The 12182-nt window shown below is 39.2% G+C and overlaps 1 protein-coding gene across 6 annotated transcripts in view; it reads right to left on the bottom strand.

Annotated features, from left to right (window-relative positions):
* Positions 1 to 12182, bottom strand: part of LOC120400663 (palmitoyltransferase ZDHHC14) — a 326414-nt gene that overhangs the window by 149587 nt on the left and 164645 nt on the right. The window contains exon 9 of one of the 6 annotated variants that reach the window (XM_039529553.1): positions 6947 to 8872. The exons of 4 other annotated variants lie outside the window; for them this stretch is intronic. In XM_039529553.1, the coding sequence (XP_039385487.1) occupies positions 8471 to 8872 (402 nt within the window). In that variant the 3' untranslated portion in view covers positions 6947 to 8470. Of the gene's footprint in view, positions 1 to 6946; positions 8873 to 12182 lie in introns of those variants that run through there. One more of the 6 variants, XM_039529554.1, reaches the window with a different exon arrangement.

Here is a 12182-nt window from a genome sequence, read left to right on the forward strand (position 1 = left end):
ACAAACGCTCTGTGCAGATAGGTGAGAATGACTGCTAGGCATATTGCTACTTTTTCCACCAGGGGGATTATAATAGCAGAGTGCCAGCACTGATTACCTACAGGCAACACCAAAGGCAGTTAAGATAACTTAATCGTCTTTCCTGAACAATGGAACCAAGTGTCATCAGAGGAAGGTGGTCAATGGGTTCCTGATACTCAGCCCCCTAACATGAAGTGCTCACAAGAGTTTTAGATTCTTATAAGGTTTTTGGTGCCAAACTAGGGCATGTGGGGGGATTGAAGCAGTGAGGGGGAATGTAAAAGGTGTTGCAGCAGTACTAGGGTGTGGGGACTGGAATAATGCCAGGAGAGGGGCTTAGGGCTGCGGCAAGTAGAGCAGGGATTAGGGAGGGTGGATATATAGAGATGCGTGTTAGGATCTGTGCTAGATGTGTCTGTATGCCAGGATCTGGGGTGTCTGAGCCTCTCTCCCCAACCCCACATATGCTGAGATCTGGGGTAAGGGTGTGAGCCCCCCTCCCTGGCCTCCCATGTGTGTACTGGAATCTAAGGGGGCTGGACAGCGTTAGGGAAAAGGCCCTACTGGAGATGGTGGCCATTGTGGGAGCAAAGGGCCCAGATGTAGGGAGAGATGTACACCCATCAGGAAGGAGGCACATGACCTGCTATTAAGCTGCTGCCTGTAATATGCCTACAGCAGCAGTGTGCGCCAGAGAGCAAGGAACCATTTTTGAACTGCTAATCCCTTTCTAAGTGCTAATGCTTTCATGGGACCAGAAGGAGAGGTTTAGCTCACAGTTCAACACTGTGAAATGGACCATGACTATCTTTTCATTTTTGGCCTGGTCAGCAACTTCGCCCTTCAAAAATCTCAAAGCACAACCATAACCGTCACTGCAGAGGGGATGACCAGTTATGAATCACTTAGCATCCTTTATAATTACCTACTCACAGTTGCACCTCAACTTCAAACCCAGGTGATAACTACAGCTGCCACAGTTAACATAGTCTTCTACAAATAACATTACTCTTTCTACTCAAAAACTAGGACATTAACCCACAAAAACTATGCAATGTAGAGTCAAGATTGCACAGGGGTATCTTGTGTCCTTCCAGAACATCAGGTTCAGCTACATTCAAACCTTTGAAAACGAAATACGATGCCCTCAAACATTTATAACACACATACTAGCATTCTGCCTTTTCAGTGCAGTACATTCAGGAAATAGGCATATGTCCCCTGAAAGACACAGTCTAAAATGAGCTCTTTGCTAAGGCAAAACTTGTGTTAGGTAAGGTGTATGAACAGGAGCTACCTACACCGGTCTATCCTCAAACACTTAGCCTAGCCCAGAGACACCATCACATTTGCTAAATTTTACCACCCTTTACAGTGCCTGCAACTTTACACAGAGGATGGCATTTAACAATACTTTCCACTTACCTATCATTAAACCCACAGATCACTCTCATATCCCTCCTCACTGATGACAAATCCCATAGAAAGACCCTTGTGCACCATTATTTGACAAAACCTGCAGAACTTATCACTGAAATGAGGCATACTGGATCTCTCAAGGTACACCTGAACTTCTTTCTTTTGCTCACACGCACAAGGGGGAGGTAGGAAGTCAGAGCAAGATAATTGGCTCAGACTCCCCCACTCCACATGGGCAGAGTTCCCTCAGATCTTTTCATATCACAGTTAAAGCTCTGCCAAGCGGATCCAACTAATGCACCCTCCATTCCATAAAGCTAGACCTAACTCAGTGAACGCAACTGGAGGACATGCAGATAACCCCCACTGGCTACTGCCAACTTCAAAAGGTCAGAGTTAAGGTTGCATTGGCATGTACATTAACTGTATTTCCTGGTTTTCAGAGGATAGGCTTGAGTGTAGCTGAACTCTACCTTTTGGAAGGGCAAAAGTTACCACTGAGCAACCTTACCTGTGGGTTAACTAAGTACTTTGTTGGTGAATTTTAATTCTGTTTGTTCACTTTGCTGTACAGAGAGAGAGTGACCCATATTCTATTCTGGTTTGTGCACCATCAATAGAACAGTTAATTAAATCCCATCTGTAGACTCTTTACTCATGATTATGCTCAAGCCAGAGGAACTAAGCTTGAATTTCAGGTCCTAGATTAAGTTTGTAAGAATGGTAATTAAAGAAAACCTTTTTCCTTACCAAGGGAGCAAATCTCATCTAGACGAAATTGAGAAGCAAACAAGGAATCCCATTATGCCAATGTAACAGCCATTAACGATATGAAATATAAAATATCAGGCCTATAGCTACTCTCTTAAAATCATGGGATGAAATCCTGGCTGTATTAAAGTCAATGGCAAACTTTCCATTGATTTTAATGGGACCAGGATTTTACCTGTTCTCCTTTACATACTGAACTTTATTCTCATTTATTTCTCACTTAATATGCAGGCTCAGCAGATTTTAAATGAATATGCAGGTCAGGGTTTTCCTAATGGGCAGATTTTGGTTCTCCTTTCTCTCTCCTCTCATGTGTCTTCCGCTCCAACTGTGACCTTATTTCTTCCTCTTTTTTCTCTATTTATAGTTGTTTCCAGATTATTGTTTCACTTTAGTATTGGAATACCTTTGCACTCACCGTCTCCTGAAGTTTTGTATTCTATTTTCTTGGCTTTGCCTCCTTTTACTCTTCTTCACTTTCTTCTCTGTTCATTCCATCTCTCTGTCTCCAGCCTTCATTTCACTCTTCTCTTCTCCCTCCTTCCTACCCTTGCTATCTCCTTCTTTTTGCCATTCATTCACTCTCTCTCTGCTACATTCACTCTTCTCTGAAGCATCCCCTTAGTCCTTTGTTTTCCCTCCCTACTTTGCCCCAGAAATAGGCTCCATTTCATCCCTTCTTGGCCTTCTGCAAGCTTCTGTTCCTATCTGATGCAGGACAGGTGGGAGAAATGCAACTAAATCGGATGAAGACTTTCCACTTGCAACATAGAGTCAGAATTAATCAGATTCCATATTGATTTGGTTTTGTGCAGGCTCAAGATATTGTCAGGTGAGTTCACTGGCAACATGTGACTGGTCTGGTGGTAGTCTTTGAGGTGCACATGTACTCAGCCAGCCTGCTGTCAACTGCAAAGTCTTAGCTGGCTGATTTCTCCTTTGGGCAGCCAAAGAGGCAACCAAAAGCTGAGACAGAACACAAGTTTTTGTAAAGCTGATCCAGATGGACCTTGAAAACGGGGACATTCCCACTATAGATGGTTTATACCTCCATATGTAGAACCTAAATTTAAGGCCCAACTATATCTGAAGTTGGAGGAAAGACAGAAATGTGCTCTCTTTCCACTTATGTTTTTTTTTAAAATCAGTTGTTCGATAACTGATGTTAAAAACTGACGCTCAGTGTGGGTCTTATGGATAAACATATTTCTGTTCAGGATCTAGATCTTGTTGAGTTTGCTTCCCCCCCATTACTAACATGGTAGTAGTTCCCTCCCACACTAAAAATTAGAAGTAGAAGGAGGAACACACTTTCCTACATGCAATATTCAAGTTGTGTTGATTTTCGAGCCTAAATACATTGACAGATGAGAAGTGCAGCTTTCAGTAGCTCCTTGTTACTGGTTACTGTGCTGCTCCTGCAGTTAGTAATGTGGTGTCAAGAACAATTAAGACAATTGTTCATTTAAAGCCTCAAATATTGTACAATGCATCTATTGTAAATGCCAAGATTTATGTAGGGAAAAAATCTTTGTAGCATCACAAGTTGGTCATCTGCCTTACAAATCATGCTGCATGTAATTCCTGAGGTTTATGAGATCTGAAAATAATTGCAATTTGCCTGACCCATTCATCTACTAAGACCAGCTGCAAAGCATCTAATCTTCTCTCTACACAATTTTTAATGGTTTAATTAACATAGTAATCACTTGGATTTGGAAATACATCTTGCTTGTATTATCAGTAACATGTACAATACGCAAGTTGATAAAGGATTCACTGATTTACAAAATGCAATCATCTCTGACATTTATTACAATGAGAACAACATTACTGTTTAATCATTAGTAATATAAAATTACTTTAAAAATAGAGAGGTCTTTGAGAAAACAAGAAAAAGAAGCCTTTTAAAAACAGATCTTATTTATGAAGCATTGCATTTCATTGTACACAGTCTTGTACTGTATACCCACCTAGAGGGGAAAAACTATTAAAAAAACAATGAAAGGGGAAAAAATTGCTGCCAGATTAACCAGCATAGTGAATTTCTACACATTTATAGGTACTTTAGTAAAAACATATATTTACTTTTCTGTAAACATCAACTTCCATTTAGATTCTGCATTTATACAAATCAGAAAGTACCAGTATGAAGAACATTCAAACTTTTTATAAGATTAATTCAATATTATGTACTAATTGTTTAATGAAAAGAACAACAAAGGAGAAAGCAAAATATGCAAAGAGAAGCAAATACAGCAATGTGGCCCTGGATTATCAGTTTGAATCTCTGGTCCTTGCGCTCTGCAATGCAAACAAAATACAATCAAAGCTAAGAATCCTGCAGTACAAGGGATGGTTAAGTTACTTTGCTGAACGGGGCCATGTGTGTATGTGAATTCCATTCGAGGGAGCTCACATGATGGAAAGCAGTTGCTGCTGGGAAAAAGTAAAACAGAAGAGATGCCCTACACAGGAATGTCAATCATTTTGATGGAGTCACTGATTTTAATCTGTTAATCATAACTATAGAACTATTAATTAATAGAAACTATAGAAACAATTAATTAATTCAGTTCCGGTATTTTCCAGCAGATGTCCTCACAAGTCAATAGTGTCAACCAGGGATGCCACCATAACACAAACTCTGGGGTGGTGAAGGAAAGGAGAATAGATTTAAATTAAGGTGATATGAAAACCTGTAAATAAAAAAAAGGTAATGGTAAAAATACACTATTTTATTTATCATCCTTAAATACAATCCTGAAAGATTATAAACAAAGGGCAAAAAAAAATATGGCATGTCACTGGAATCTGAATGAATAAATGGTTCTAAAATGGGTATTCACAGTACTTCAATTCTGTTGTCAGGCTTTCTATCTCCCTCTCCAGCACTGAAAAAGCAAAACGTTCTAAAAGTGATGTTCTATCATTTTAAACATTTAAATGTGAAGAGTGAACAGCGTGTTTCAGTTGGGGAATAACATAAAACCCTGAACAATATCGCTTTCTCCTACATAAGAATGTCACTATAAACCTTATCATGGACATACAGTTGATGTGATTCTGCCTGCACTACTTGCTAGAGGCAAGGACATACAAATGTTGCCACCAAATGGAGTTTCCTGTAAGCATGAGATGCCTTGGGTATTCCTGTGAAATTGCAAGCAGATGAATTTATAAATAAAGGTGATCCTCAGAGTTAGCTCAATAGCCGTGAAGTTTTAATACCACTGTAAAATATTTATCTTACTTGTTCTTTCACATAGTGGACAATCAATGCTCGGTACACTGATATCTGTAGAATTAATAAAATAATAAGACCCACTTGGGGCTACAGATTCACTTATCCAATAAAGTATTGTTTCTGTAAGGTTATAAGGTAATTTTCCATAGTGGCAACTGATTTCAAAGAACTTTCCCTTCTACTAAGAAAAACAGAAATATTTCAAAGCAGCAAAGAATCCTGTGGCACCTTATAGACTAACAGACGTTTTGCAGCATGAGCTTTCGTGGGTGATTACCCACTTCTTCGGATGCAAGAAGTGGGTATTCACCCACGAAAGCTCATGCTGCAAAACGTCTGCTAGACTATAAGGTGCCACAGGATTCTTTGCTGCTTTTACAGATCCAGACTAACACGGCTACCCCTCTGAGAAATATTTCACTTACTGTTCAGTACTATGAGCAAGGGATAAATAATTTTTCCTTTTTTTCACTAGCAAAATTTTAGTGCTTATGTCAGGGAAGGCTGATAACACTAACCAAAGCAAATAAAATGTGACAAGGTGCTTTGAATGCTTCACCCCAAACCTCAGTTCATCCAAAATACAGTCTTGAGATGAAACATCCCTTTTTGTTCTCAGCTCTAAAAGAATACAAACAGTGCAGTGGTTTTGTAATAAGCATTTGTCCTGGGCTAGGTTAAGAATACAAACTTCGGTGTTTCTAAGAGGTAAGAGTACACTGTGTTGCATTATTATAATTATTTGGGTGCCCTCAAATAATTCTGACATTCAATGTGCTTTGGGCACTTAATTCCCTTAGGTTCCTTTGAAAATCCCAGCCATAAGTAATACACTCTCATTCCCCCTCCCAGAGCTACTACTGTTAGTCTGGTAGGGGGGATACCCACGGATATCCATCTTGTTAAGTTTTTCTGCCCCATCTCCATAATACCTGACTGTCTAGCTGTGGATTGGAATCCAGCACAAAGGGAGTTCTTCTTTGGAGAGGACATATCCAAAAAGAGAAAACATGTGAATAAGAATTTCTGAGCAACTTTGCGAGACTGAATGGGAAAAGAAACTGAGAAGCTATACCCCCTTATGTGAAAGCTTGCAAACTTTTTAATGACTCACCATCACTGTTAATGGTGGAGCATGCATAGTCTCATTGAAATTTAGGGCAAGAAGGGACTTCAAAAGATCATCTAGTCCATCCATAACCAACTGTGAAATGGGACCCAAGAAATCAGTTGATGTTATCAAAGTTTTCCTTCTATATTTTCTATATCTACAACTAGGTGAAAGGTGGTATCACCATTTAGAGAAATAAAATTGGTTACAAAACCTCAAAGTCTGAGGGCTCTTGTTAGTATGTCATTCGATATTTCAATAGCATAAATGGCTGTAATCCAAGAGGCTTATTGCGCTCTTTTTTAAAAATATGGCAATTTTTTTGACTTGATGTCCGTATATGACCATGTTTCAATGATGCAGAAATGTCATGCTTCTTGATTGATCAAGGAAACATTTTATATAATAGCAATTTGCAGTTGAAATAATATCTTGAGCTTGCTGGAAAGACTCTCTGCATTTAATTTATCCTGAGAAGAGATTATTGCGGATTCTAGAATCTGAAAAACAAGTCAAATACAATAAATTACAATGTTTGAGTTCTCTCAGCTTATGTGCAGGGTCCTCTTCAATTGTCCCTGAGTGGAAATATTTTCCGTAAACCATAACTCTTATTTTCCCTAATCACAAATTGAAGCATAGAACAACTTTGTAATATAAATATTTCCATTTTAAATAATGGATGAAAATATACAAATTAAAACTTATAACTAGACGGCAGCTACAGTGTATCGCTTGTTTGTTCAGGTTCACTCCATTGACTTTTCTCTTCCTTCTGAAGCCTAACATCCAGGAGTTTAGATCCTAAGCAGATATTAAGTATCTGTACTTAATACACAGGTTTGCTGTAGAAACACTGTGTTATCAAAACAGACTGCATATACAAAGCTATACATAATACTAAAGCAAAACAATTCATGGTCAGATTTTCCCTATGGCTCTGGGCTCATTATGCAAATGTATCAAAGTCAAAAACATAATCCCCTGATAGACTAAGTCATCCAAATGGGACTTTTCTTTTCCAGTAAACTGTATAAGGATAACTGTACGCATATCCAAAGAAACAGGATATCATTTTATTGGATGTCTGCAGGTAATCTTATCACACAAGGGAATGGAAGAATCTGTGGCATGGCACAACACGATACCATATTCTAAACAATTAAATAGAAGGTTAAATGATATGTAGCATGATAAAAATCAGTAGCCTCCATATTTTAGGCACCACTGATTAATTTAAAATAAAATTTACTAAATTGAAAAAAATAACGTTGTCCATTGGTTAATCTATTGCACCATCTTTAAATGAAACAGCACTTTGAAACTCACAAATAAAAAAGCAGCACTCTCTTTTAATACCAACACCGCTGTAACACATACCTTAGCGTGGCATGCAAATCCATATCTGCAGTCATTTTTTGTATTAACAAATGGAATGGTTATTTTCTATTTCAAATATTAGTAGCATAACATGTAAGTGCAGATCATTCTGGCCACAAGTGTGGTAAGCCTTAACAAGTGTGTATTACAAGAGCATAAAATGCATAACATGACACTTACATCCAAAAACCTCTCTTTTTTATACTGTAACAAAGGCCATCCTACAGGTAGAATTACAAGTTGCTGGACCCAGATCTTCAGTTAACAGGATTAGTGACCTTTCCTGGTTTTATTTAAAAAATAGAAGCAGTCACCATCAAAGCAGAACCATTAACAATTCAGTCAAAAGAATGCCATAGTTCCATTGAAAAAATAATTTGTCCATTTAGTAAACTCCATTACATGGGAAAGTTTTCATTATATAGGCATGTTAGAGTCTTACAGTGGTACTGTAAAGTCTTTCCTGTTGGGTATACATTTGTACAACCGCTATGATATGGTATATTATCAATAAAAATTGGTCAAACTGAGCTAAGCTTCACAAGACCACGCACTGAGTCTTCATGCAATGAATCTTGGCTGGCTAGGCTCAGGACGTGCATGGTATGGCTGTGTGTTATAGGGCTCCCTGCTGGCAGCATACCAGGAGGTGATGGAGCTTCCTCAGGAGTTAGAAACTGATGACCTTCATGTTCCTCTTTTAATGGTATCATGTCTGTCAAACCTGTTTCTGATGTGAGATTTGGCATGGAGGACGGTGGTGTCGGCTGCCCTAGGGTTAGCGTGGCACAAGGAGCACCGATAGTGGTCTTTCCTGGTAAAGGTAGCTCTTCACTAGTTATGCTGGGTTCACTCTGTAGTAGTGGTGTGGCAGCAGCCTGTAAAACGAATTTAGTGCTCTGAATGCACTGATCTTGATCACACTGAAGGGGGTCAAAACCCATAGAGGGCAAACAAAACAGAAATGGGAGGATGTGGACAGAAGAGGTATGAAAAAAATGGGATGTGAGAAGAAAGAAGAGAGTCATTAGTATCATTCCATGGTTAGACTGCTGACAAAAAAAAGAGCATGCATAACTATACCAGCTGCATTCTCGGATGAAAGTCAGAGTAGATTATGATAAACATTACAGTGCATGAGAGTCAGGGACTTCAGTTGACTCTAAAGAGGTACTTTCTAAACAACTTTAACTTAGTTAGTTATTATTTATTCTTACTTGAAAATCTTGGAAATGCCTAATGATCAGGTTTTGCTTGGTTCGCTGCATATTTGGACAAAAGTGGCAACTCAAATGTCACTGACTCCAAAAAGCATTTCAGCAGGCAGCTGGACAACTTTAACACAGCTCCTTTTACTCTAGGATGGCTAGAAATTCAGAAAAAATCTTAAGACATATTGCAAATATCTTTTTGAGTTTTAGAGCACTAGGTGTGTCTCCTTTCTATTTATTTTTATCAGGCTTCGCGTAACCTTAGAATTACTGTGCTACAGGAGAGCTTTTTCAGGGCAAACATCCCTTTGAATGCAGCCAGTTTTGTAAAAATTCATCTAGTAACACAGTCTCATTGCCCAAGATTTTGCTTCCCAGGTTGTTTAAGCTGTTAATATTCTTCAGCCAAGAGATGCGTACAAAACAATTATCAACCTGCAGCTTGGTTGCATAGACTGGATAGAAAAGTTCACTTCCAGGTTTTTTTATGCTGCTTATTCATTTGCTTAATCTTGACAGTGTGGAGGACCAAAACACAACTGATTAAACATTTGTTTTCTGGCAAACATCCAAGATTTTTTAAACATAATGGACCAAATTCACTCAACTATAACTCCATTTAAGCCAGTAGAATTACACCGGGAATTAATTTGACCTAAAATCATTTACAAGGACAGTATTTGCAAAAATTAGTCAGTCAATCCCCAAGGTGGCTGAGTTGTAAACCACAATACCGTAATATGTCCAACTAACTAAAAATTAAAACACGTTCATGGGCAAACCATTGATTATAAGAACATAAGAACATAAGAATGGCCGTACCGGGTCAGACCAAAGGTCCATCTAGCCCAGTATCTGTCTACCAACAGTGGCCAATGCCAGATGCCCCAGAGGGAGTGAACCTAACAGGCAATGATCAAGTGATCTCTCTCCTGCCATCCATCTCCATCCTCTGAAGAACAGAGGCTAGGGACACCATTCTTACCCATCCTAGCTAATAGCCATTTATGGACTTAGCCACCATGAATTTATCCAGTCCCCTTTTAAACGTTGTTATAGTGCTAGCCTTCACAACCTCCTCAGGTAAGGAGTTCCACAAGTTGACTGTGCGCTGCGTGAAGAAGAACTTCCTTTTATTTGTTTTAAACCTGCTGCCTATTAATTTCATTTGGTGACCCCTAGTTCTTGTATTATGGGAATAAGTAAATAACTTTTCCTTATCCACTTTCTCGACATCACTCATGATTTTATATACCTCTATCATATCCCCCCTTAGTCTTCTCTTTTCCAAGCTGAAGAGTCCTAGCCTCTTTAATCTTTCCTCGTATGGGACCCTCTCCAAACCCCTAATCATTTTAGTTGCTCTTTTCTGAACCTTTTCTAGTGCTAGAATATCTTTTTTGAGGTGAGGAGACCACATCTGTACACAGTATTCGAGATGTGGGCATACCATGGATTTATACAAGGGCAATAATATATTCTCAGTCTTATTTTCTATCCCCTTTTTAATGATTCCTAACATCCTGTTTGCTTTTTTGACCGCCTCTGCACACTGCGTGGACATCTTCAGAGAACTATCCATCATGACTCCAAGATCTTTTTCCTGACTCGTTGTAGCTAAATTAGCCCCCATCATGTTGTATGTATAGTTGGGGTTATTTTTTCCAATGTGCATTACTTTACATTTATCCACATTCAATTTCATTTGCCATTTTGTTGCCCAATCACTTAGTTTTGTGAGATCTTTTTGAAGTTCTTCACAATCTGCTTTGGTCTTAACTATCTTGAGCAGTTTAGTATCATCTGCAAACTTTGCCACCTCACTGTTTACCCCTTTCTCCAGATCATTTATGAATAAATTGAATAGGATTGGTCCTAGGACTGACCCCTGGGGAACACCACTAGTTACCCCTCTCCATTCTGAGAATTTACCATTAATTCCTACCCTTTGTTCCCTGTCCTTTAACCAGTTCTCAATCAATGAAAGGACCTTCCCTTTTATCCCATGACAGCTTAATTTACGTAAGAGCCTTTGGTGAGGGACCTTGTCAAAGGCTTTCTGGAAATCTAAGTACACTATGTCCACCGGATCCCCCTTGTCCACATGTTTGTTGACCCCTTCAAAGAACTCTAATAGATTAGTAAGACACGATTTCCCTTTACAGAAAACATGTTGACTATTGCTCAACAGTTTATGTTTTTCTATGTGTCTGACAATTTTATTCTTAACTATTGTTTCAACTAATTTGCCCGGTACCGACGTTAGACTTACCGGTCTGTAATTGCCGGGATCACCCCTAGAGCCCTTTTTAAATATTGGCGTTACATTAGCTAACTTCCAGTCATTGGGTACCGAAGCCGATTTAAAGGACAGATTACAAACCTTAGTTAATAGTTCCGCAACTTCACATTTGAGTTCTTTCAGAACTCTTGGGTGAATGCTATCTGGTCCCGGTGACTTGTTAATGTTGAGTTTATCAATTAATTCCAAAACCTCCTCTAGTGACACTTCAATCTGTGACAGTTCGTCAGATTTGTCACCTACAAAAGCCAGCTCAGGTTTGGGAATCTCCCTAACATCCTCATCATTGGCAAAGATATTGTCCCTTCTTCAAAAAAAAATCTATACCAAGGCATCAGTTTTGAGGTAACTGCCCTTTAAGGGACAGGCTAGAATCTACAGCCTAGGGGTAATCAAGGAGGCCATGCTCACCCTAGGGTTGGGCTATCTAAACATGAAGAGGCAGCTGAGGGGGGTGGGGGGAGTAGCAGAGTGGGTGGTGATTTCTCTGTCCACCATGCTGTGAGTGGTGATTTCTCTGTCTCCAGGAGACCGGCCTAATCAGAGTCACATAGTTGGTGTTATGTCTGAGAGTTTTGAACCAGGGTCCGGAGGTGAGGGTCTTATGAACCATTTGTTGTAATTGCTCCTGCCCTTATGCCTTATTAAAGAGAACATGCTATTTTATTAGTATGTATTGGCTTCTCCTCTGTCTTCCCCTGCTGCTCCCAGGCTGTTAAA

This window comes from Mauremys reevesii, linkage group 3 (genome assembly GCF_016161935.1).
Source record: "Mauremys reevesii isolate NIE-2019 linkage group 3, ASM1616193v1, whole genome shotgun sequence".
Classification (NCBI taxonomy): domain Eukaryota; kingdom Metazoa; phylum Chordata; order Testudines; family Geoemydidae; genus Mauremys; species Mauremys reevesii.